Consider the following 26,277-nt stretch of genomic DNA (forward strand, 5'->3'; position numbering starts at 1 on the left):
ATATTTTAACACTAAAGTAAAGACGGGCTGTTTTTTTTGTCCATCCTGCAAGTTGCAAAAGTTATTTTATTAACATCCTAGCAGCAGCTTTCTCATCATCGTGTTACTATCCTGAGCCTGGGAATCACATCAAGATGTCTTTCTTCATTGTTACAAACTTCTCTTTGTGTATGATATATAAAGGACTTAAATAAAGTCTATGAGTCCTCAGCTTCTACGTTTGCTATGAATGATCAACTGAAAGGTTTGAAGTGTAAATGGAAGAGCGCTTAGCAAATGATCAAGGGCTAGGTTTATTGGCTCAGTTGAGTTGCGGACAGAAATGTGTGAACGCAGGCTGAACATGTTGCTAGCAGGAAAAGATCGTATGTAAATTTCCTTCCGCTTTGAAAACAAACCTTTTGAAAGTGCTTTGTTTACAATTTTTTATGGTTGCGGCATGACTGAAGGAAGTTTTGCGCAGACTAAAATGTCCTTGAGTGATTTTTCCTTGTAGGATACAATCGGTGGCTGGTTAAAGATACGTGCAAGTCTAGGCTGCCGTTGAATTTCACATAGCAGGCCTTGACATCACCAAACCTTACCATTTTTCACTGTAAGACCCCTTTTCAAATGGAGGGTCACAATGTAAATTCTCTAGTCATCAAAGTGACCAAGATAAATGACTGAAACAGGGTTTTAAACAGTATGTCAGAGGGATGGTAAAATTCAGTAAAGCTGTTATATTTTTGTTTAATTGTTCTAAGTAACAAGTAGTTGTATGAAACAATATTTTCTTACTATGTGCTGGGCAAGATAAGGTGTTCAATAGTTATGCTCCCTCTCTTGTATTATATCTTTTTGAAATATACTATTTATACTATTTAACACATCTCACTTTAATTAATTTCCCTCAGTGAACCTGTGATTATATTCTCAAGCATTCTCGAAAAAGTTAATGTCAAACTTCGTAAGAAGGCTTTTAATGGGTGTGTTATTGTGTTTTCAACTAACGCGAAACATCCATTTCAATTGAAATAATGGATAACTTCAAGTTCGATATTCTCTTGCGGGGTCAGCTTGAGATCTTTAGTCTTGATAAGTTCTTCTTACCTTTATTCGAAATATTACAGTACCATGCCATGAGGTTTTTTTGTAACTTTATTTTTGCCATTATTACTCAAATGTTCTGCGAAAATCATCTTAATAAGTTATTTTCATGAGAGCTCCATTGTGTATAAATATCTAATTTTGCAAGCACATTGAAACCTTACATGTAACATATATATATATATATATATATATATATATATATATATATATATATATATATGTATGTATGTATGTATGTATATATATATATATATATGTATATATATATATATATATAGGTTAAATAGTGTGTTACCCTAGAGGCTATGGATTTTGAGATGTTTTTAGTCTTCCCCAGACTGAAGATTCTAGTTCCTCTGTGGCAAAATCTCTTTGGTCTGACATACAGCAAGTATGCCAAATACATATTTCAAGCATTAATAACATATGTAAGTCACCGTAAGCTAGATTTGCCTGTTGTTTCACAACATACGGCATGCAGGCTGCAAACTAACCTGAAATGTTTTGGATATCACTTGTCTTTTGACTTGATAGGCATTAATAGGTATGACTTTTACGAGAACTATGAATTTGTACTTCCTATTCTCTCTGGGTATATTTAAACGAGAGAAACTTACTGGAAAAGATAAAAACCCAGCCATAAAAACACAAGTTTTGGCCTGAAAGGATAATTGATGAGCTGTGGTTAATTGAAGGTATGAAGTAAGGCAAGAGTTTTGAAGCTAAATGAACTGCAAACCAGCACCCCCCCCCCCCCCAAAAAAAAAACAACAAAAATATCCAGGAATTGCCTGTGTAACATAGTTACCCAACAAAGGTCATGTATTAAAGTCTGTGTTTAGGTTAAACTGATCTATAGCATCAGTGGTTATCCTTGTTAATCTGTAACATGAACAAACCAAGAGCATTGATACTTCTGCTAATCCGTCACATTTTACCCTGGGCTTGATTTCTGCCACTCTCTTAAATCCGAACTGAGCTTAACTCCTTCCCAAACAGCAGCTGATAATTGAGCCTAAGTTTACTCCCTTGGTTTGTGCCGACACTGACTTGTCACACAGTCATCCCCGGCCATCTTATGAAAAAATAAATATTGGAAGACACACTAGGTTATGTATGATACTGGATCCAACATACTCTGTAAACTACTGCTTAATTAGCTTTTCCCAACTCGGTGGCCTCTTGAAATAAACCTCACTTACAGTTTGTGAGTGCTTTTTATGTTTCTCTGCAGTTTTTGCTGATATTTCAACAACTGTAAATAGGCCAAAATGATCACTGGGTAATACACTAGTTTTTACTGTGTGATTACTGCCCACAATTTTCATTTCTTTCACTTTAAAGTCTCTCAGTTTGCAAAAAACACGATCAAAGCGATCCTTCAAAGATGTTTCGACTCCATGCTTCCTAATGAAAGGATTCTTGCTCTGGTCCCAGGTATAGCCATTGCTATTCGTATTTCCTGGAAGTGTGAGCCAGGCATCGACCCATTGCCAGGGAAGAATAACATCGCCATCAAATTGACCTTCAATATTCATATCACCCATCACACAAACATTGTCATAAGTAGACAGCATTTTCAAGGACTCTCTTAAATGTTCTTCACGCAATTGAGCATAGGTTCCCGAATGCTCCAAGTGTGTTGTTGCAATCACAAATCTTGGACTCTTCGAGGACGATACAGGCCCCTTGATTTCTGCGGTTATCAGTTTACGATTAAGTGGAGAGTTCTTGAACTGGTAAACATGCCATTTATCCACCGGAAATACGGTTAAAATGATGTCAAAATATCTCCCTTCTCTGGTGATGCCAGGTGGAGTCAAATAATATCTAGCAAACCATTTCTGTTGCCGTAAAAGTGCGAGATTATCGCGAGTGACTTCTTGAAATGTCAACAAATCTGGCTTGAGATTTTCCACGATTTTTCCCAAGGCGGCCATTCTCTCTTGCATCTTTTCAGCGGCAAACCAGATGTTAAATGTAAGCATGCTGATTTCTGACCTAGATTGAAGCTTCTCGGCGCTTGAACCTCGGCGAAAAGGAACGCTTAAAAAAGCACGAAAACCGAACACAGCAATGATCAGTATTGAAAGCACGAGCAAAGGGCTACGAGAAAAAGGAGATAAAGACATTACGGATGATATTGTTCAGCTTTGAAACTCCAAATTGTCCAGCATTCTTCTGTAGAGAGTCGTCGTGGCCAAAAACCGTCAGGCATTACCAAGGACACTTCAGTGACTAACTCTACCACAGGGTACATGACTGGTCACGCCATTTTGAACGTCACGCGTAGAAATCATTGCGTGACTGCAACTAACGGTTCTATTCATCGAACGTACTTAATTTCCGTTCTGAATACTTGCTATGTTTGTCTCCAGTTTTCACTGGTATCACTGATAGTTACACTTCAGAAACGCTGTCAAGTTTAGACCACGTCTATAAAAATTACATGAGATTCCATAATATTCTCATGAAAAACCAACAGCGTTTTTGGACGATCCATTTTGTATCACGTGGTTTGGGCAAAAAAGCGGCAATCGCCCTGCAGTTTGCTTGCGGTTAACATGTATTTACTGCTATTTGCTTGCGGTTGGCATTCCGCCCTGCAGTTTTCTCGCGGTTAACTTTAATTTAAAGCTAGGCCGGTGGGTGGGCCTGCCCGGGCCGGGAGGGTGGGCCGACTGCATGTGCCTTAATTAACTCCCACGAAGTTCTCGCTAAAAAAAGCCACTCAAGCCAAGCGCATATTTCAGAAAGGGAAAGAGATTTAAAAACTTAGCTTTCAGTTTAAATACTGCACTGACCTAACGGAATGGTGTCTCTCAATCGAAGGTGAAAATTTCTACATCCATTTTGCCGAGGTGTTTAGTTATCGTTACCTGATGCCCTCCCCCCCCCCCCCCCTCTCCCCTTCCCTACCTATATGGCTCAAAACTGACACGCTGTGTGTGTACATTTGTCTCTTCTTTCAATTCTTTCAATTTCTTTCATGTCAAATGTTAGATATGTAACTTATTAACCGAACGCGAGGTCCGCACGGAGACAATTAAAGCACAGCAGGGCCAGGGCGGTACAGAAAAGAAAGAGTACCAGAACATGCTTTTTCTCATATAAATAAGAGCTGAAACTGAGAGGTAATCTTAACCCCCGGCCGGTCGAATCCTTAAAAAAAATGGACCAGTGATAAAGTACATTGATTGTCTGACTTTTGTTATTAGACTCCTGTGGTGACTTATTCGCGTAATAAACTAGATATTTACTTTGTAAATTTGAGACTTTGTACAGCACATCTGCAGACACCCTGCAGAACGCCTGTAATGAAAATCCATTTGCTTTGTTGAAGCGTTCATTTCTAATTGTTCTTTGAAGATAATAAAAGAATGCGTCAAAGCAAATTAATTACCATCGCAGTCAGGAATGGAAATAGAAATAATGAATATTGAATACTAGTTATTGACTTCATAAAGGAGTGTTGAATATTTAATTTTCAAACACAGGAATATTTAATATTTCTCAAACTTCCTCACAGAAATGTGAAATAAGAGGAACACGCCCGAAAATGAATAATGAATTGCTTGCGAAAACTGGTCAGTGATGTGTAAATGTGACAAGGCACCGCAAAGTAAACGAACATACTAGCTGTTGGTATCCTGACGAGACCAGACCAGGTCGAAACAGCTGTTCACCGTTGCATTTGGGTTTCAATTTGCACTGTATAACGTCGCTGTCGCATTACGTTCTATACGTGGAATCAGCTTTGCTTAATTGTATGATAAGTAATGCATTATATTATTTGCTTCGACCATCGACCGTCAAATTTCGAACTTTTAGGGTCTGAGCAGCCATAATTAAACTTTAACAAAACAACTAGTTATAGTTTATATTATTGTCTCTGGTAAGATCACATGTCTAAAAATATGTCAAACGAGGCCAGTTATATTAGTATGATAAGTATAATTTTAAATTGCTTTCTGTATTTTTTCTAGAAAAACCATCAAATGCTAAATTTGTCCAATATTTCGCTGTCCTTTGTCAATCATGCCACGTAAACCAATCAGAATGGTCTCTTCTTAAACCGTTTTTACACGTGAATAACCATAAGTTTGCAACTTTAAGAGTAAATGTCAGTAAAAATCAAAGATTATCGAAAAAATCGCGGACACGGCCAAAAATCGATTTGGCTCACTTTTTGCCTGTAGGTAGCCTTATATAGTAAAGTAACGGAACTGGGGTTAGATGTTTGAAATATGCACTTTAACGGGAATAAACCGTTGAACACTTTCGGCGGGTCAATTGCTCAAATTTCACCAAGCGCGATCCTTAAATTATGCACTTTTCGGGCAGCTGTCATACGAACAAAAATGTTACAGAAGGACTTTTCTAGCTATAGAAATATAGAGTTGGACTTGCTTTAACGAGAAAAAGTGATAGTTTTTGTCTCGTGTTATTCCTGGAGGAGCTACGTCTCTGTTAAGAGACGACATTTTCGGCCTTTTGAAATTAAGGCAAAGGTGGCCTAGAATAGCTTGGCAAAAATACATGTGGTAGTGTCTCAAAGTTTACAATAACACTACCAAGAAGCCTTGAAAGATAGTTCTTTACGATTTGGGTTTTATTTCTTTGGGACCTTTGACAATCAAAAGATGACCACCGGCCGTATTTCGGTTAAATACTGTGACGCCGTAATGAGATGCATAATAACAAAATTAAACGCGTTGTACACAAATAACTGTTTTGGTCAGTTACATCTTCACTGGCCGTTGAAATGATTAGAAACATATTAAAATGTCTACAACTACACTTTATTTTCATATACTGAGACAGGAGAAACGAATTTCGACTTTTCCTACCCTGTGAATCGCGCCATAATTCTGCATAATTCTGAACACAACAGGTTGAACAATTGAATTGCACACAACAGGTTAAATTTGCCACACAGTCGTTAGTTTACGTTTGCTTCGCATCCAGTGAACATGAATTCGAGCATTTACATCCCTTCTGCGCCTTCTGCACTCGCCAGTTTCGAACATACTGAAACTCGTCAACATAACTTGCAAGAGACGCCTCAAATTGTGGCGAGCTCGAGTGACTGAAATGCGATATGTAGAACTCTGCTGTCACGCAACGCCCTCTTAAAAATTGTATACGCACCGCCTTTTATAATCAGCGGATCAGTTATTAGTGAAACGTATAGTGCTCAGTTACTTGGAAGTGCAGGTACACTCCTGGACTAATTGTGTGAGTCGTGCGATGTATGGCTTTTTCCTCTTCTGAGGTGCAATGTCAGAAATATCCAGCCTAAGGTCGATGCACATGTCTCTTAGCCTATCCACTCTTAAAGTTGTGAGTGTACGTTTTTGTACAAGTTCGCAGATGTTAAGGTCGAAAGATACAATCGGATGGCGAATAGCCACGTCTCTCATCACATTTGCACACACAGCAGATAGATGACTCTCAGCATCGGCGAAATTTCGTCCTCGTCGGCACTCTCCATGGCCACTTCTGAGACTTCACTAGCTTTTGCTTCGTTACCGGCGGCTGTAACTTCTAATCGCTTCTTTGCTGAAAGACGGCTAAAATAGCCACTAATCTGCTGCGACGTAAGGACTTCATCAGGTTGAAATCGGCGTTCCCCCGCCTGGTCTCTTGCTAAGCACATTGCTTTCGAAACTCCCTGTGGATTGCTTTTCCGTCCACTTTGCTCCCCTTTTTGAAATTGGTCACTTAAGAATTCGGTCTGTTTCTTTGTAAAACGCACCTTTTTCTTAATTGTCTTCAGGGCCCATCCCATTGGAAGAGGCGGCAAGGCGTCACTCTTTGCTTGGACAGTAACTTGAATGCTTGGAATTCGACTTCATCCCTCCGTCTGCTTGGAAGAATATTCTCTTTTAGCTCTATCGTAGAGAGTTTCCTGTTCGAGCATCATTTGATGTTTTCCAGTATCTAGGTGTGTCTGGAGGTTTGCAAAGCGACTGTATGCTTTTACACATCCATCCTCTGGACACGGGAAAAGCATGTCATCTGGCTTATTTTGACCAGTGCTGCTTCGATCTTGGTTTTCGTTTTCAGTTGAGAAATCTGCTTTGACAGAGCTTTTCTTGATATGTCGATGTCTCACAATCTTGAACGGCGGTGCACCACTTACATTCTGCGATGGGGGTTCTAGGATTTCCAATTTTTCGGGCTGCTTCATGACTCCTTCGAACTTTGCCCATGGCACTACTTTACCGGAACCCACATTGAATGCTCTCCACACTCGTTCGCCAGTTTCATCGTACTCAAAATTGTTGAGTAAGCTTATCCCATCCCATTTGATATTAAAGGTGCTTGACGGCTTGGCAGCAACATAGCTTGCGGTCACTCCTGTGGTTCCTTGGCCAGATTCAATGCCTGTTTTGAGCTGTAAAGCGTTGATGACATCATTGCCTTCGTTTGCGTACCTTCCAACGTCTCCTTTGATTGTTGCTGCTTTGCGATCACATACCCCCTTTCCACCTTGAGGGTCCGCGAAGTCGTTTCTTACAGCAGCCACTCCTACTGCATCACTGGCCAGCTTAGCTGAGATGATTGAATTTCCGCTGTGATAACAGCCAGCGTTATCTTGTTTGTAATAAGCCATTTCCAGGTCTGGAATTTCCTTTTTCAGGGTAGTGAGGCAGTCAAGCATTATCGAAGCCACAGTCACACTGTCTTGGGCGCAGCTTTGAAATACGTGAACAAGTGTCTGCGATTCAAAGTGCTCAGAGCCCTCTGACCGTCTTATGGCAACGCTAATGTGCCATGGCAATCCTCGCTTCGCAAACCAATCTGACTGTGCCTCTCGATATTTTCGGGGCATATATTTCATTGCCCAGTCCTGGACTAACAGCACCGATCGGCTCTCGAGTTTGGCTAAAACTGAATGCTTTGCCTCAGCTTGGTGGACTGAACGTAGCTGATGGGCTTTCCAGCTAATGATATCATCCCTTGCCTGTTTGATAGTATGCAGCATGTCAGCTTGATCTTCTGCTGACGAAAACGCAATTGATCACTCATCTTCTATGGTACGCATGACTTCCTCTAACTCATAACACTGCACACATGACTCATTGTGGAGATGGTCGCAGGAGCCCTGAAATTCTGCATTGCCTGGATCACTTAGCGCATAAATTCGACAATGATCGGGAACCTCTGAGGACTCCACTGCATGTACCTAAAAAAAAAAGTAAAATGACAACCGCGTGATTCAGTGCATATTTGCAAAGCAACGCATGCGCATCGACATTTCAAAAAGATTACTTAACCGATTCTCGGCGTTGTATACATGTGTGTAAGCGTATTACAGTGAATTGCAAACTCTTGTTTCGTGAATTAAGCATAAAAAGGACTTGGAGAGAAAGAAAAAGGTAGCCGTGTATCATAGTAAGAAGTCTACTACATCACTTACGCAAAGGCAACGAATAATTATAAAATATGCACCCACCTTATAGTCGTCCTTTAGGTACTGCTTCGACAAACGAAGTTGCTGCTTAATTTCCCTCGCCCATTGCTGAGTCTTGCCACAGTCAACAAGCTTGTCTACGAGTTTCTCTAAATGATCAAATGCGTCCGCTCCTTGTGCTGAAAAGTTATCAAGTCCTTGAAGAGACTTGCGAACAGATGAAGAACACACTGCCAAAACTCTCTGTGGGGTTCTCTTACTCATAAGCTCAAAGTTGGTTTCACAGCAACATTGTTGATACTGCTGGACAATACGCTCTGGTATCATTGTTCTGATCACATTGGGTGTTTTTATGATCTCGCCAGTTGACAATTTTCTGAAGTTTTTCCCCAAAAGGAACATCTTGAATTACGTGTGGACTCGTTATGAAAGAAACAAAATGTTCTAATTTTTCAGGTTCAATCCTCATTCTCTTTTTCTCCTGGTTTGGAAGAGGAGCAGCTCTTCCAGGTAACAGCCTGTGGCGTTGGGCAATGTTGTAGCGATAGCTAGTAACGGCTGGAATAAACTCTCTCATCTCCTTAAGGGATAACTTATCTGCCATCAATGAGAGTATTTGTCGTCTGGTGCTCCAATGTTGCGCGTTCAAGTAGCTCTCAGCAAATGCATTAAGAAGCTCCGTCTCTTTTTCGCTTCTGCCTTCGACCACAACCTGATTCTCTCTGCTTACAAAATGACTATCACAAAGCTCCGTCCACAGTTCTTGCGAATTTTCAGGTGCCAGGACATCAAGCATTGCAGATATACATTGTTGAGCTTTCCGTAAGTATCTGCGTTTAGTACGCTCGTGCGCTGTATTCCACGGCACTTATAACGTGTGACGTACTGGACTGACGTTTCGAAGCTGTAAGAAGCGATTAAGCTGCACCTGGGACTCGTTGTCTAGACTGGAGCCTTCATCACTCTCTTCGGAATCTTCTTGCGGAAAAAAAAGGCTCTGCCGTCTGGATGTGGAACCTTCTGGCAGTTATTCATCAACAACAGTTACAGGACAAGTAATGGCAGGAATATTAAAGTCACTCGCTTGTTCATCAACCTGACAAAAAAGTGGACACATTGCTTTGGATGGCTTCAAAATGAGATCAACCGTGTGCAAGCGCGGGGTGTCGTGTATAAAAGCGCAAGTCGCATGCGAGCTGGAAAGTAATATTCGATAATTAATTTATTTGACTGGTAACCTATCCTGATATCTTTATCCAGTTACTACTCAGTATTATTTTCCATTTGGAGCATTTAGAAAAAAGTTGAGAAGCCATATATTAATTTAAAACCTTTATTATTTGGCTATATTCTGGGATGTGATTGGCTATCCGGGCAGGGCACGCTTTTCCAATTCTTGTGCCATGTATGGTCTTGCCCAATCGTTGACGGGCGGCAATGGCGGCATTTTGAGGATGCGCATGCAAGTTATCCTGGATACGCCCTTCTCCCGCGTGGGTTGAGCCCCTGAAAAGGGCAGAGAAGGGAGAATTCAGAGAATGCGTCAAGGTTTTCCACTTTCATTAACTATATTGGATCGAAATTTTTCATAAACACTTTGAAGAAACTCACCAAACTTAGACCACATAGACCTTCTGTGATGTTTTCTACTCCTCCTGTGGCACCCAATTCCTGCGATTCTAACTGATTTTTTGTTTTTGCCAGAGACTGTCGACATCGTACACAAATTCCTTTAATATTTGGAGAGAAAGGATTAACTTATTCTTTTCTACTTTACACATCCCCCTTGAACAAATAGCTCTGAATGTGGCAAAAGTACAAACCTAACCCAGGAAAAAAGCCCCACAAACCTCAAATTGATTACGCAATCTGTATTTTACCTTTTCACAAGTCAGTCTTTTAAGTTCCTTTCCTTTTTTTCCGGAGCATTGTTGGAAGGAATTCTAATATTTGTAAAATATTTCAATTCGAGTGTTCCCCTTTTGAATAAGTCTTGAAGAAGGTGAAAATGCTGAGTAGATGCCAGTGTTTGAACAAGATTTCGACGTAAAAGTATTTGCAAAAATCCTGAAAACTCGTGAGACATGAAAATAATTTTGCTGTTAAACTTGGCGTTATTTTACGCGGCAGTGAAGTGATTTGAAGTAAGGATATGAAGTCTGTGATTCCCGCCAAGTACCCTGCGTGAAATGAGAAGTTATACGGATGTTTATCCTTGCATAAAGTGAGAATAAACATTGTAATCGTTTACCTGATCCGACGGGTACGAGGTTTTTTGTAAGCTCAAAAATGTGTATTGAGTGCTGCAAACTAATTCCCCTTTCTGCTGCAGGTACTCTTTCAGATTCCTTTTTGTGACCGGAGACATCCTGAGGCACAGAACATAATCTACTGGCTCTTCTCCATCCGATTCCAAGGCTTGATCGATGTAACGGGCAAACAGTCATTTCCGAAAAATTGACGGGCTTCACGAAAATCCCGCTTTTCGCTAAGATAAGTTCTATTTCTGTCTCAACACCTGAAAACTGTAAAAAACGCTTGTGGCTTCTGATATCCTTGCTGCACGATGACAGTGATACTGTCTGAGTGGACGGATGCCTTGCGCGTTCCTCTGCACCACAAACGCCACCAACAATATCAAGGAAAGAACAAGACATTTTTTTCTGCTGGAGTTAAAGCAACCGTTATCTTTGTTGCTTTCACCGACGATCATTACGCTTTTGCTTTTTGTTTACTTTCGTTAACTGGTTACATTTGTATCCCGTGGGAAAATTAAATCGTTATTTTCGTTCCATGAAGTTTTCACTGTACGTTTTAAATTTGTGACATTTTGTAAAGTCTGTTTCTTTGTTGTATCTTTTTTGTTCATGACGGCAATATTTTTGTTTAGCTTGTATTCGTGTTGCAGAATGTATTGTTAGTTGATCTGTTTACGTGACAGATTATCACATGTCACGCAGTCCACACGCAGACAGGAACCTGTGCAAATCGCTAGCGGTGCCTGCCGTGCTTGTATGGGATCCTCTGTGTGTGGGACGTCAAAAAAGCCAAAATTAGGATCAAAGTAGACTAAATGAAACTGGGTTGCGACACGCTATAGAAAATGAGGAAAACAAGTAACTTTTAAAGTTTACTCATCACCGGCTCAGTGGCTTCATTGAGTGCGTCGGTCGGCCCCCTTTATACCAACTTGAAGAGGACAGTATTTCGAAAGAATATTCCAAGTGACATAATAAGGGCCTATAAAAGATTTCTAAGGTAAGGAACTATTGATATCAAAGCAAACATAACAAGCTAAGTGCGGCTGCGACTCAAACAATGGTTTGCTTGTGTCACTGCAATGTTGATTTTGTTCATTTCAATATGGCGCCATTTACAATTTTACCGAAGTTTGGTTGGTTGGTATATTGAAACAGTAGAAGATACCAGAAAAATGAAACGATAAATTTGAAGACCTACCTTATAAGCCCTCGTGATAGTATTGCTGGAAATTTTGAGACACTACCACATGCACTTTTGCCACAATATATTAGGCCGGGTTTGACGTGAACTAAAAATGGCGAAGACGTCCTCTGGTAATTAACCCGTGGTTTCATCAGGAAGGACACAATACAAAAAATATCAGTATATCTTGGTAAAGGAAGGCCAACTGTATATATTTATAGCTAGACAATTCCTGCTGTCGCATTTTAGTTCATCTAAGGTCGGCCTGAAAACTGCATAATTTCGAGCTCGCACGCACTCATTTTCGATCATGCAATTCATAACGGTTTATTCGCGTCAAAATGAATATTTACACAAACTAACCTCGTTTCACTTTAGCTAGTACCTATAGCTACCTGTAGACAAAAAATGGGACGAAACGAATTTTTGACCATGTCCGCGATTTTTTTATTTTTCTTTGATTTTTAGAGACATCCACTCTTAATTTTTTTTTTCAATCTTTCCGAAACATGCAAAACAGGTGCAAGCCGTTCTCTCAGATATTTTAAGAGATTTATCGACTGTAAAATTAAAATACTTCCTTTAGCTCAAAGGGAACCTTTTTTCGTTCGCAACACAGTTGGATCTTTAACTCTCAAATGCTACCTTCCCTAAAGCTTTTAAGCCAGTCATTAAAAGAACGAATACGAAACGAAACGGTGTAGTTTTAAAACTGATCCTGGAGGGCGTGTTCGTCGCCGCAGATTTAAACTTGAATCTCTTGACCTCGCAAGGCTACCGTTTCATCGTTATTTTCGACCGGTTCCTCTTGATTCGCTGCCAAGTCATCTGCATGATCGACATTTACCGTGTTGGCGGCAGTTTCGTCCTCCTCCTCATTCTGCCAGGTGAGCTTTTTCGGTCGGTTTTGGCGTTTGCACCATTGAATTATTAACAAGATTGAAGCAACGAGACTCACAAGGCCTGCGAAGCCCAAAATTACAAAACCAGCGATTTTCACGATTTTATTTCCAGACCGTTGTTTCTCTGTTGTGCTTTCGGTGGGCGCATTAGTGGAATCCGTTTTGTCTTTGAAAAGCCCTTTCACGCGAGCCAATGAGCCGTTATTTGGCGCAGGCTCGATTCCAAGTATGTGACAAATCAAAGGGTAGATGTCTATGATCTCAAACGGCTGGGTGGTAAAGTTCTGTTTGAATGCGGGTCCGCGAGCAATAAAGAAGGGGTACATGTCTTTAATCGTGGTGCTGTATCCATGTTCCCCTCGTATTATGCCGTACGAATAATTTCCTTGTGGCAGTTTCGAACTGCGGCCATACCAACCCTCCTTAAGTAAGCCGACAATTGAACCGATTCTTCTGTTGTACTTGAAATGTAGGTCATCCGGAACATCTTCCTTTTTGTACACTTCGAAGAGCTTGGTTTTTGTCGCTGCTTCCTTGAGGCTGTCGTACACGTAGCTCTCTTTTCCTGGGTGCGGCTGGATGGTGAAAAACGCCTTATTCCCCGAGAAGACTTCATAGGTGCTTGCGTTCACGATGTCATCAAAGTTGATGAAGTTACTTGTATTGTATGCAGTCATTCCATGATCCGAAGTGACTATAACATTGACTTCATCTAACAAGTCGACCTGTCGAAGCTGATCTAAGAGATAACCAGTGATATTTTTATCAAAGTGTTTGATAGCGGCCTCAATTTCAGGCGAGTCCGGACCGTACTCACGACCAATTGTGTCAGGCTGCAAGAAGTAAATTGCTACGAAGGTTGGAGGTTTGTCTGTGGTTAGCCATTTTATAACTGTGTCAATTCTCTCCTTAACTGGCATGCGGTTTGCTTTGGAAGCAAATGGCTTGGAATACTCCGTTCCGTTTGTACTGAAGCTTGGAAAGTAGCCTCGAATAGCGACATCGAAGCCTGGCCAGAAACTTGTACCGCTTTTGAAACCATGCTTTTGATTTGTGACCCAAATTGGCTCACCGTCATCCCACCATCTTGTTTCGTTATTGTTGCTGTTAAACACAGCTCGGTATACAGGATCAAACATTTCGTTTGCAATAATCCCGTGACTCTCTGGGTATAGCCCGGTGACAATGGTGTACAGATTCGGCATCGTAACCGTTGGAAACACATTCTTTACATAGGGCGCGTGAACTCCAGTTTTCGCTATGAAATCTAAGTTCGGCGTGTTCGCTTTGCCCATGTAATCCCAGCGAAATCCGTCCAGGCAAATCAAAATAACAGTTGAATTGCTTGCTGCTGAAACATACTCGACGCAAGCAAGAAAGGCGATGAGCGCAAATCGCAGCTCTCGGGCGAACATCTTGCAACGGTAACTGCAAAACCCTCCCAAAGCGAGTCCACATATATAAACATTTGCTCATTAATTCACCTAGCAGGAAAATCACGACGCCAAACGTCAAATTTACATATTTTAGCTGATATTAGTTGCGGTCGAAGAATTTGTTAAAGCAGTATGACAGATAAACAAAGCTGCATGCATGCAAATCAAGGTGCATGAATGAAATCAATCAGTCATTTAATGACCCGTTTAGGGGAGTGACACGGATCTGGAAGTCAAAATTGACAGGTACGAAACAATTGACCTTGTTGAAGTCGAAAAACCTGAGGTATGAGCATTTATTACCGAACTTTGATATCTTCTCTTGGATTTTGTTTATGAGTCTTTTGAAATCACAGAAACCTTGAGACAGCGGGGGTTCTGGGTGCAACCGCCGAGCTTGAAAGAAGCAACATTACAAGCTCGTTCCCGGGCTTTTCCCGTGAATTTGGAAGAGAAATTTTCAAAGGCCTGGGAAAGAGGTTTTCTTGTCTCGTTCCCATTCGTTCGTCGGGCACTCGTTCCCTGTTGCTCAAATGCGCTCTTTCTCTCGTTTGTAGCCTTCATTATATGAAAATGCATGAAAAACGTAACTTCCTCTGTTATTTCAACTTAGGAGAGAAAACATTTGCAGGCTCTAGAGCCGGGCACATTTTCCCAAATTCAGGCCGTAGATTACTCGTTCTGTTTTGAACAAAATGAATCTAGACACATAAATGTCCCCCTTATTTATAGTGCTCGCCATTACAAACGGTCATAGTTTGATCTATTTCAGGGATCCTCAGCAGATGTGTTTCGCAAAGCTGAGCATGAAATATTGTAAGTAAATTAAACTGGAGCAATAAGCTAATCCGTGCAGAGAGAATGAAGGGTATTAAATAGGGGAATAATCTCATATCAGCCTTTATCTCAAGGTAATCACTCTAAACTCGTTTTTAGATATCATTGGTAACCAGTCCTCCCACAAATAAAATTCAGGATCACCTGCGTTACGTTGATGTTATCGCGGAGGCTGCTTACAAAGCCTGTTGGGCTGTCCACGCGGGTAGAATTTACATCACAGGATTGATTACTTCTGATTCCCCAGGGACTTCTCAAGGCGGGAGTGATCTAAACAAATTGAGAAGGATTGACTTTAGGAATAAGGCCATCATGGAGTATTTACTGTCTTTCTCTTCATCAATATCCGGTCGTTTCGTTTCCCTTCCCCCCCGGTCGTTTCGCCCCCAAGTCTATTAGCCCCTAGCCGGTTAGCTCCCAGCCAGAAGTCGATTAGCCCCCAACCAGAAGTCGAAAACACTGTCGATTTTATTAAGCGTGAACGGAAGATAATCGACTTCTGGTTTAGGACTAACCAGCTAGGGGCTAATCGGCTTGGGGGCTGAACGACCGGTAGGGTTAACGGTCGTTACCAGTAACCCACAGAACCCCTTCCACTCTACGCCGAAGAAATTTGAAAACGGTGCCTTCACTCTGAAAACGTATCAAATGTTTTCCGTTCAGACTACGCCGAAGACATTTGAAAACGCAACAAACACCGGTCATTTTGGATTTGTGTTTGAGGAAAACTCAGACAGGGAAATCACGTGATCATTATGATGTCATCATTTTCGAAAAGTTCCGTTTTCAAGATGTTTTCTGTCCACACTACTTAAATGCAAAGCGGGCGTTTTCTATTTGTTCCGGTTTAAAGAACGTTTTCGAAAAGTTCCGTTTTCAAGATGTTTTCTGTCCACACAATACTAAAATGCAAAGCGGCGTTTTCTATTTGTTCCGGTTTAAAGAGCGTTTTCGAAAAGCTCCGTTTTCGTGACGGATTATAGTGTGGACGGTAGGCCCAACCATCGCGGAAATAATGCTATGTTTTCAAATTTCTCCGACGTAGTGAGGACAGGTCCATAGTTTAGAATGGAAACAGTAGATATGAGGTATACTATACAGGTGTAAAATGGTTTTTCATGTTAAATAAGAATATATTTTAGTTTGTACAACATTTCACAATCTGAATTTCGCTACCATCTACGATGTTCTGGTATTACCTGTTTTAATTTATTATATTGCGAGGTATACTATACAGGTGTAAAATGGTTTTTCATGCTAAATAAGAATATATTTTAGTTTGTACAACATTTCACAATCTGAATTTCGCTACCATCTACGATGTTCTGGTATTACCTGTTTTAATTTATTATATTGCGTACGGAACTTTCTAACTTACTTGTTTACATCGAGTATCCAAATTAAGAATTAGTTTGGACAGTTTTCAAAATTAGCAAATAATCGCATATCTTGTGTGCCTTTCTGCAGGAGTTTGAACGACTGTAATAAATTCTTAATTAAGAATAGTATTCTATAAAAACGACTGTTAATTCTGTTAATTCTCTAACGATTTTAATGTAGTATTTAATATTCATATTCCGTTTTGGCCCCGCACGGCCGGTTTGCGGGTAAATGCAAGTACAAAGAAAATCTGAACTGACTTTCAATTTAGCCGTTAAGTTAAAAATACTAAAATATTTACTGCAACTGCAGCCTTAAAATGACAACGTGATACATCAGTTTGGTTTCAAGCAAGATTCACCGACTAACAGTAGAAATAAAAAAGGAAAAATTGATTAATTGAGAAAAATCACATATCTACGGTATAACTGTCGCAGCGTGAATAAACCGCCAGTGGAACACTGTTGGTCCGGCCTTCATCGCTGTTCAGTGTAGCGTTATTTCCTTGTGACTTGGAAAACATGCTTCGCATTATGTTCATGACAGCGCGTCGAATGTTTCTCATCTTCCAACAGTAAACTAAAGGATTTAAAGACGAATTAAGAAACAACAGAGTCCAAGAAAAGTAGTAAAATCTAACCATGGGAATGGTATTTGCATTGTGCAGCAACAAAATAGTAAGAAGTAACCTACAATACTCTGGAAGATAACAAATTAAAAATACAAGATAAATGTAAAATGTACCGACGGCAGATTTTCTCTGCCTCGCGGCATTTACTCGTTCCCCATTCCGTTCTTCCTGCTGAGGTACTTGCAAACCATTAATTTCTTTTGAGTGTCGTCGCACAGTGATATATATTTTGCAATATATAATTGCTGTACAAATAACACAAAGACCCATCGTGACGGCTAAAACTACAAGGGTTATCTCGTTGATTGGGATGAAACGGAACGTCAGTATAGATGAAAGAATTATACTGAACACCCATATTGAGATCACCACTGCAACAACACGCTTGTGAGTCACAAGTGCCTGGTATCTGAGATGAAGCTGAATCGCTAAGAGCCTGTCTACACTTATGGCCACAACGTTAAAGAATGAGGTCCAACTAAATATATGTGTGAAGAAGGAATACAACTTGCCAGTGGAACTAGGGGGGAGCGTGTTTTTTAACAGCATGACCATAATTCCGATGTTAAAAGGTTGAGCCACTAATCCAACAGCAAGATCAGAAACAGCCAGACTTAGAAGCAGTGCTTTCAGAGGCTTTGGCAGCGATAAAGTTTTTCTCATGGCGTGGATCGCTAAAATGTTCAACATGATGGCGGTGCAGGAAGACAAGGCGTTGATCACACAGTTAACAACGTACGTTGAATAGAATTCTGCCATTGCATAACCTGAAATTAATACAAGAATTGACTGAGCAATGTTGAGCCTGACCGTAAATTGTCGCGCAAGTTAGTCTTCAGTCGCGGACGAGACGGTTTAAGATCTTTAAGGGTTTAAAGCTGCTTAAATTGACCACTTTCTTTTTTGGGCCGATAAAAATGGTAAAAAAAAAATTGCCACCTGTTTTCTTGTCAAGAAAACAAAGGTCCAAAACAGATGCGGTTTTTCTATACTATTCTTTATTCAATAATTTCACTCAAGAGACATTTCTCTTGTTTCACTATGAAGAGATCAGGGGGGACCATTTGAATTTCAAGGGGGAGGGACTGGGTGACTTTGAAAAGAAATACCCTGCACGCATATTTTTTTACCGAACAAATATTCGTACACACGAACACAGCGGAAAAAACCATTCACTCACCTCCATTGAGCGGAAAAAACCATGTTACACGGAGAAAAAAATATCATGCATTTTCACGGCTCAAGTTAAAAAATCCTAGTGCGTGAGAGGGATTCAAGAAGTCATGCCTATACCAAATCACCCAACCCCTCCCCCACAAAAGTCAAACGGTTCGCCCTTTATGCAGATTTCTTTTAATATTATTGCTTTGATAATTTAATTTTCGGTTTTATCCACCTTGTTATCTACCTTTAGACAAAGCTGTACTTCACTTTGTTAGGAAAAATATTGTTGTTTTGCAAAAAATGAAAATTAGGTTGAACTTCTAAGCTGCTATTTGCATAACAAAAAAGTCCCGATTCGAATTCTCGGTCAGGCTTTTCGGAACATCGCAATGGGAAGCCAAAAATTATATTTAAAACAAGCTCAACTTTGGTTATATCTATTAATTTAATAGAATGGCCGGAAATAATTCAATGTCAGTTTTACAACAAAACGAATGGTACACGAGGTATTCTAATGAACAGCAGATGGCTGTGAAACGTTTTTTAAATTAGCTGCTCAGCTGTCACTGCAGTTGAACCCGAAAAACGAGTTTACGACCGCGTTTGCGCCGGCATTGTAATATCGATAAGCTTCTACTTGCTTCTTAAATTATAAACTTTATCATCCTCCTTTGAAAATAAAACCACCGCCATAATCAGGCAAACGTTGGAGCCATTTACAAGGACAACAAGATATTAAGTTTTGTGACGCGTGTCTAGACACTTAGGCTTGCCTTTTATTTGAACTATAGCATTTATCTTTAAAGCCATTAGCGAGCTATAAAAAGCCTGTTAAAGTGGCTCCCTATAGTTTTACGATCGCACAAGCGCTGAGGAATTAATCTGCGCGCGCTCAAAGGAAAACGTCAGTGTTTTTCGATATTTTATTACGTCAACATGAGCACAAAAAGCAAAACTGACAGTGAATTTTCTCGCGTTTCCTTCGGTGAAATTCCGTAAAATTTGGCAGATTGGTAGACAATATTTTACTTTAGTCGGAGCTCGTTTTTCAGGGAAATGTATAAGACCAGATTTTTTGCAGCGGTAAAAGACATAAATTTGAAAATATCGAAAAAACTGCCTTTACAAACCCTACTTTTTTCGTGTTTAAGATTCGTATCCCGCTGGAAGCGATGTGATTTTAAAAATTTTGGAAGATTTCACCGAAGGAAATTCATGAAAATCACAAATAAAGCCATAAAAACAGTAAAAAATACTTTTGTTTGGGCATTAATAATTTAAGACTAAATCCCAAAATTTTGACAGAGATGATAGCAAAACACATTTAATCATTGCTTATTACATGTAATAAGTTTGAGAGGACTAAGTGTGAAAGCGAATGCAAAAACAGCATTCAAAACGATAACACTTGCGCGCGCAACGCCATAAATGATTACCCTATGGAGCCACCTTAAGTGGCGATTGATTGCACGCAAAGGCCGCTTCATGCACCGGAGCGAAAAATAACCCATCATCATAGAGGCCACATTATATTTGTCATTTTTTCTTCTAGTAATTCTATTATACATTTTTCAATATGTGTCTCTTCTTTCTTATACAGTTCTTTTTATTTTTCTTCTCCAAATTTCTGCAGCTGCTTGCATATGTTTTACACAGTTAATTGTATGTAAATATTTTAAGGTAGCCTACTGATAAAAAGGCCTCATACATTATCTCCATGGCAGATGTCTGACCTAATTCTTGCGTTTTGCTTTACGGCCTATATTGTACTGCAACTTCTAGGCTTAGATTCTGTGAACCCTTATTATTATTATTATTATTATTATTATTATTATTATTATTATTATTATTATTATTATTAGTGAAATGGGTTTCTATAGACTTTCTTACTTTATCAAACAACAAACAAATGTTAATACGCGAATCTTTGCTGATATCATTGTTTACATTTTTCCTCATTAACATACGACTTTGTGCAGAGAAGGCATCACGCTAGGTACGAATATGGGAGGCGCGGTGGCCTCATGGTTAGTGCCCTCGTCTCCGGATCGAGCGGTCCGGGTTCGAGCCCTGGCCGGGGACATTGTGTTGTGTTCTTGGGCAAGACACTTTACTCTCACAGTGCCTCTCTCCACCCAGGTGTATAAATGGGTACCGGCGAACTTAATGCTGGGGGTAACCCTGCGATGGACTAGCATCCCATCCAGGGGAGAGTAGAAATACTCCTAGTCGCTTCATGCTACAGAAACCAGGATAAGCTCCGACCTGATGGGCCACTTGGCTCGTATGCAGACTTTACCTATTTTTAAAAAGAGCATGTAAAACGTAATAACTGGTGAATTTTTTAATATTCGAGGAGAAATTGTCTTTCAAAACCTGCAAAATTTCGGGGTGGCAAAGCACTAACAAGCTCAAACATTATTAAACAGTCCGGAATATCCCGATAAATTAGGACATCTGTGATGTCACGAAACTCACGTTTCAACCAATGAGAATGCGTGTTTTGATTGGAGTGTTGTGTTGCACAACAAACCAAGAGATTCAAGATGGCGGACAAGGAGAGTCGCGAATACTTTCCAATGCCATGAATGCGGGCCTTCAGGAGGTATATATTTATCTCGAATTGAGTTAAATACTGTCCAAATTATAAAATAAAAGGAAAGTTTGTGTTCGCGTTCCATGTCACAGACAATTCTTCCCAGATAACGATTATCCTCGGACCGAAGGAAGCACCACAGAACGTAATGCGGGCCACGTTTGACGAGCTGCTGTTATCATTCTTTGGAAAGAGACCGTACAATCGGTAAGCATCTGTACTCTGCCTTTTTCTAAGCACAGAAATGATCGATATGAGAATTGAGGCTTTCCTCCTATCTAGGGATTATCGGGCCGAAATCGACAGCACGCGCATGTTCTTAAATGCCAGCAAAGATAAATTGTAGATGTCCAAAATGTTATACGTTTTGGCTAAATCGAGGAAATGAAATCATCATTAAAACAGAATTTTCAATAACGCATACGAGTGAGAAATTCTTGTTCTTTTATACAAAATAAACTAAGCTAGAAAAAATGTATCCAAAGTTTTAGTGTTGTCAAAAGCGGGGTAGTCAAAAATTCTGTTAATATATTCTTTGTAAATCTGAAATTTCTCCATTTTGGTATTTATTTCAAATATTTCTTGTATCTATTTATTACTGGGCTAAAAGATATCATGTCTGATTTCCACATTTAAATTATGAAAACTTACATATAATTGCTGACTTTCACAAGTTATTTACCCAAAAATATCAAAATATAATTCCTGGACAGGTTGACAAGGGAGCATTCACAATCCATCCACATGTCCCAAGGTTTTATTATATATTTATTTAAAGTATACAAAACAAATTCAGTCTTGAAAGTGAAATCCATTTTATTTTATTCACTCTTTAGGTACTCTCGACCTTGAATTTGCCTCTTAGCAGAATGCAGGACCTGAAACAAATCACAAGCACTTAGAAGATTATTACATTGCTTACAGATGTCAATATTATTCCAAATGTATTTTTCGTTCTAATATATGAATTTATTTTGAATGTAGTTACCACATTAGTCTCACTAAATAAGAGATTGCCCTCAAGTGGTCTGATAACTCTTATGTTTTCTATTTTTTATTACATATTCTGAACCAAACTGATATGTTTCCTGTTCACAACCAATTAATGTTTTGCATTGGTTTCACAATTAGTAATGTTCAACACTCGACACTACATTCTAAACTCTCGTACCTTTTTAGTCTTTGCCTTCATAAAATTTATTTTGCAAAAACATTACTTTCTGGTACATTCAAGCTTCATGGGGAGGTGAAAAGAATCATCATCTACCATGAACAGCTGCAGTGTGTATAGTTTTTAAAAAATGCCAAAAAAAAAAAAGAGTGCAATGCACCCTACAAACCTTACCTTACATGTTTGCATGGCCCTCAACGTCTGGTAAATGAGCACAAACAATCTCTCTACCCTTTGTGCCATTCCTTGGGATACTGATAGCATCCATTTACAGGGAACCACTGCAGTACCCCTGGCCTGTCTGTTTCGCTGCCACTTCTGTGCTGTAGGTGGTTTTCAACAGGCTGCTGGCTCTCCAGTGATAAAACTGGGGTGCACATTCGGAGAATCCACCAAAACAGAGACCTCCCAAATTTGTTTAATTTCGTCCGCGTACTTAGCGACGTCTTATTTCCTCTCTTTTCCCTTTGTTTTTTCCCCAAACATTCGGCAAAGTGACTCGAGCAGTCGAGTATGCTCTTCCATGTACTTAAGAGAGAGAAATTGAAAACAACTGTCATAAAAATGAAGGAACGATGCATTACTCGAGCCTTATAACAACAGCGGTTCAGGTACGCTTGTAACGCCTCAAATTCAAAGAGAGTTTCCAAAATATCGACGTTGTTTACAACCGTGTAATTTGGCATGATGAAACTTTAACAACACTAGAACCAGTAAAAAATATACACAGCCCAATGAAAAATACGTGAATACTAGAAAATAACGCGTACACTTTACTAACCTTAATATTTGGCCACAAAATCGCGTCTACATCGTCGCTTGACACCAAAAAACTCAATGATTAGAAGACAGTCAACGTTCTCCCACTACCAAAATGGCCGCTTATTCTCCTTCTCAACGTTTGGTCGGAAAAAGTCCTGGATAATGCTGGCCAGACTCTATGCGAGACGGGGTGCGAGACTGGAAACAACATATATTCTTGGTCCGCATAAAAGGTCCGCCATTTGCCCTGCTAACAATAGCTTCATGACGTCATGACTGTCCCAATTTATCGGGATATTCCGGACTGATTAATTCTCGTAAAGTTTTGAGTTTTTAAACCCGCGTCGCACAAAAAGTATTCAGTACATCGCGCTCAAATAATTCCTTGGGACCGTTAATCGTGCTGTGCCCTTTCAATATTCAGAACTAATGTTTTTGAAGCTCAATCAACAACTGTATCGCTTATGCTAATGAGGCAAATATTGTAAACAGAGACTCTCCTATTAAGGTGATAACAATGGGTTGACAGGCTTACACAACTCCTATCCACGTGTCATAGCCGCTTTGAGAGTTTTGCTCGAACTAGTATATCTTTGAGGATCTGCCCCTTTTGTATTGTACGATAGGGGGATCTTTGAATATTTCGCTAAGCAATAATCCTGTTTTTAGGAGGACATTTCACCAGAGTAGAGCCGTTAGAGGTCATAGGTCTGCGTGGTTTCCGCTGCTATCCGCGTGTAATTTGTTGAGTTTGACACCTCTGTTTTTGGCCACGTGCTATTTTTTTTAGCTCATTTGATTGCAAGATATGTTTTAAGCTCTCTAAATATTAGCTCTGGAGGGACAAAGTTTGAAATATTCCGTGAGCATGTTGGTTACTTGCATTTTGTATTATTTCGCCGGGCCCGGCTGTTTGATTTACTGTTGCAAGTTATGCTGCTTGTTATCACGGGTGTCATATTTATCTTTGTCCGGCTTCGCCAGAGATAGCTGTAGCTTTCCTTGTTGAAAGCCATGAGTCTGTCTTAGAGAGACGTTCTTATGCTTCTTGCATCAATTTCATCGAGCTTTTTGTCCTTCCAGTTTGTTCGTTCTGGAACTGCAAAAGTAGGTGTTCACGCGCAAGTCTGTGGACCGTTTAGCATGTTGCTTATGATATTGTGTGGTTTTGTTCAGGCAAAAGCTCTGAATTTAGGAGTTCTTCCTATGATTGTTCATCCAGCTCCACGTTGTGGTTGTCATTGCTTTTATTTGCGATGTTGTCAGGTTTTCTGGAGACCGTTAATAGTCCCTCTTTTGTTAGGAGGCTCGTAGCCTTGTAGATCAGGCAAGACCGCGGTTTCGATCCTTCTGGATCTCATCAGTTGCCGATAGAAAGGAGTGGTAGAGACCAATACTCGGTAACACTCCGCACCTGGCATATTTTTTTGGTATTATATACTCGTTCGGCGGATCGAGAATTCTTGATTGTGATTGGTAGTGTTGCCACTAGCGAATGGTGGGCATAAAGTCTTCGATCCTATTGTACACAGCTTGACACTGTGTTTTCTATGATGGCTATAACGCTTATTTTCTCCAGCATGTGTGATTTGAATTGAAGGATAAAACGTAAGACAGTTATGCGTTGCATTTATACGGCATATCTCCAAGTTTTGGAGGGCTGCGTAGAGTATTTTGCACGCATTTCGTATGTTTATCCTTTGTTTTTAGTGTAGCTAATGTACACCTTGGACTCACATGCTGTGATTGGATTAAGTTTGTACTCGCACGTGATAGGACGGGGCCTGCCTGGTAAAAATCAACAGTGATAACAATGGGTTGACAGGCCTACACAACTCCTATCCACTCCATAAGCTTTAATTTGATATACGGGTTTAGGTATCTACAGCTTAAACTACACGCGCTACATCGCTTGCGCGCGAGACACCCCTGAAGGTATACTGTAACCTTAAGGCAACCCCGCTGCTCCTTCAAAATTAAAATAATAATTTAAGAAAATGAATTCTGGTAGTTGTAGTCAAATATATACATCGTGCAAGTCTGCTACTACAATAAACGGCACGCAATGCATGCAGAAGCGATGACGTTTAAAAAATGTTCCTAGAAGATTGGAACATAAGCAGACAAACTGATTCTTAAATTTTTAGGGGTTTACATTAAGAGTAGACCATTGGTGGCTCATTCAAGTAGTTCATGTACCAGGTCCATCTTGTTAGTCCATGTGCCAGGGGTCTGCGAAATGTACCAACCCAAAAGAAAGATTTTAAATAACTAAAATAAAAAGCACTCCGCTGATAAGTTCCTCTCTCTGAAATCAACACCTTATTATCTTTAAAGATATTTGCAAAGCTAATTACCTCACCGGAAATTAATTTGTTGCTTTAACCATTTACTTGTCCAAGAGAAAATCATTTTCTCTTGACTTGTCATACCGCGTGTACGACCCGCTTGTCTATCTAAAATTGTATGTATCGAAGATATGTTATTATGAGTTTGCCCGTGAGCGCAAATTTATCTGACACTGGATAGACCAAAATCCACCCCCAAATCTTCGTTTAAAAGCTGAAATTAAAAGCACTCCGCTGATCCTACAAACAGCAAAGGCAAGCTGCAAAGTACAAGTTTCTCCCTCTGAAATCGACACCTTATTAACCGCTAATTACCTCACCTAAAATTAATTTGTTGTTTAAACCGTATATTTGTCATGAATGAACATTCGTATTGTCTTTACCCTGACAAAACGATTATCGATTGTTTAATCACAACCACTCTTTCGTTGACAGAAAATATAAAACGGCACATTTCCAAAACTTCATAAAAAACTGAACACTGCAAATGAATCGTACCCTGACTTCATTATCTCTACTGTAAACAGTATATTTCAGTGCTCATACAATGCTCATACAGTGCTCTCACAGTGCTCATTCAATTCAGACAATGCTCATTCAATTCACTTCAAGACTGGCAAAAGTACAACTGCGCTGCCAATATCCGTAAATTTTATGTAGACCCTTCAGCCATCGTGTGTGCGACTTGCTTGTCTATCTAAATTTGTATGTATGGACGATAAGTTCGATATCACAAATAGGACACCCACGTGATCACACTCCAATAGGCCATATTCGTAATCTCTTTGGACTGGAACTACAACTGCAGCTTGCAATGGAGGCTCATGCAGGGGATCAGGAATATTAAAAGAGATTTAATTTCATTTGCATTTGAAAATACTGCCTGCATTAGCCTCAGTTTCAGGCTAGTTCCAGTCCAATACCGGGTATACGAATATGGTCTATTACGAAACAGATAGGCACGCAGAAAACCAACCACAACATAATCGAGAATTTTGTTACAGATGCGATTAAATATTTTAATATACAGAGACAGTAGCCCATCATGGGCTCCTAACAGAAACAGCTAGAAATGTCTTGTATGTATCGGTTAA

At 39.9% G+C, this 26,277-nt stretch overlaps 3 protein-coding genes, 3 long non-coding RNA genes and 1 pseudogene across 7 annotated transcripts; 2 read left to right on the forward strand and 5 right to left on the reverse strand.

The window, feature by feature from the left end:
• Positions 1-1,879: 1,879 nt before the first annotated feature.
• On the reverse strand, positions 1,880-3,325 carry LOC110052737 (5'-tyrosyl-DNA phosphodiesterase-like). Its single transcript, XM_020758899.2, has one exon. It carries the CDS (start codon positions 3,222-3,224, stop codon positions 2,238-2,240), a length of 987 nt encoding a protein of 328 aa, XP_020614558.1. The 5' UTR covers positions 3,225-3,325; the 3' UTR covers positions 1,880-2,237.
• A 1,683-nt stretch (positions 3,326-5,008) lies between these two features.
• On the reverse strand, positions 5,009-9,953 carry LOC149109141 (uncharacterized; annotated as a pseudogene). Its single transcript, XR_016208503.1, has 2 exons — positions 8,555-9,953; positions 5,009-8,284 (listed from the first exon to the last, which is right to left on the reverse strand). The product of XR_016208503.1 is annotated as an uncharacterized LOC149109141 (transcript).
• A 2,426-nt stretch (positions 9,954-12,379) lies between these two features.
• Positions 12,380-14,580, reverse strand: LOC110052722 (ectonucleotide pyrophosphatase/phosphodiesterase family member 5-like). The gene has a single exon (XM_020758881.2). The coding sequence runs from the start codon at positions 14,271-14,273 to the stop codon at positions 12,702-12,704; it is 1,572 nt and encodes a 523-aa protein (XP_020614540.1). The 5' UTR covers positions 14,274-14,580; the 3' UTR covers positions 12,380-12,701.
• A 1,649-nt stretch (positions 14,581-16,229) lies between these two features.
• On the reverse strand, positions 16,230-18,043 carry LOC110052753 (melanocortin receptor 5-like). The gene has a single exon (XM_020758920.2). The coding sequence runs from the start codon at positions 17,899-17,901 to the stop codon at positions 16,921-16,923; it is 981 nt and encodes a 326-aa protein (XP_020614579.1). The 5' UTR covers positions 17,902-18,043; the 3' UTR covers positions 16,230-16,920.
• A 2,705-nt stretch (positions 18,044-20,748) lies between these two features.
• Positions 20,749-21,937, forward strand: LOC149109142 (uncharacterized). The gene is made up of 3 exons (XR_016208592.1): positions 20,749-20,911; positions 20,995-21,109; positions 21,739-21,937. It is a non-coding gene; the product is annotated as an uncharacterized LOC149109142 (long non-coding RNA).
• LOC149109143 (uncharacterized) lies at positions 21,644-23,082 on the reverse strand. The gene is made up of 3 exons (XR_016208593.1): positions 22,855-23,082; positions 22,253-22,601; positions 21,644-21,780 (listed from the first exon to the last, which is right to left on the reverse strand). It is a non-coding gene; the product is annotated as an uncharacterized LOC149109143 (long non-coding RNA).
• A 176-nt stretch (positions 23,083-23,258) lies between these two features.
• On the forward strand, positions 23,259-24,823 carry LOC149109144 (uncharacterized). The gene is made up of 2 exons (XR_016208594.1): positions 23,259-23,343; positions 24,789-24,823. It is a non-coding gene; the product is annotated as an uncharacterized LOC149109144 (long non-coding RNA).
• The last annotated feature ends 1,454 nt before the right edge of the window (positions 24,824-26,277 follow it).

This window comes from Orbicella faveolata, unplaced genomic scaffold (genome assembly GCF_042242905.1).
Source record: "Orbicella faveolata isolate gen_17 unplaced genomic scaffold, um_ofav_v1 contig_25, whole genome shotgun sequence".
Lineage (NCBI taxonomy): Eukaryota > Metazoa > Cnidaria > Anthozoa > Scleractinia > Merulinidae > Orbicella > Orbicella faveolata.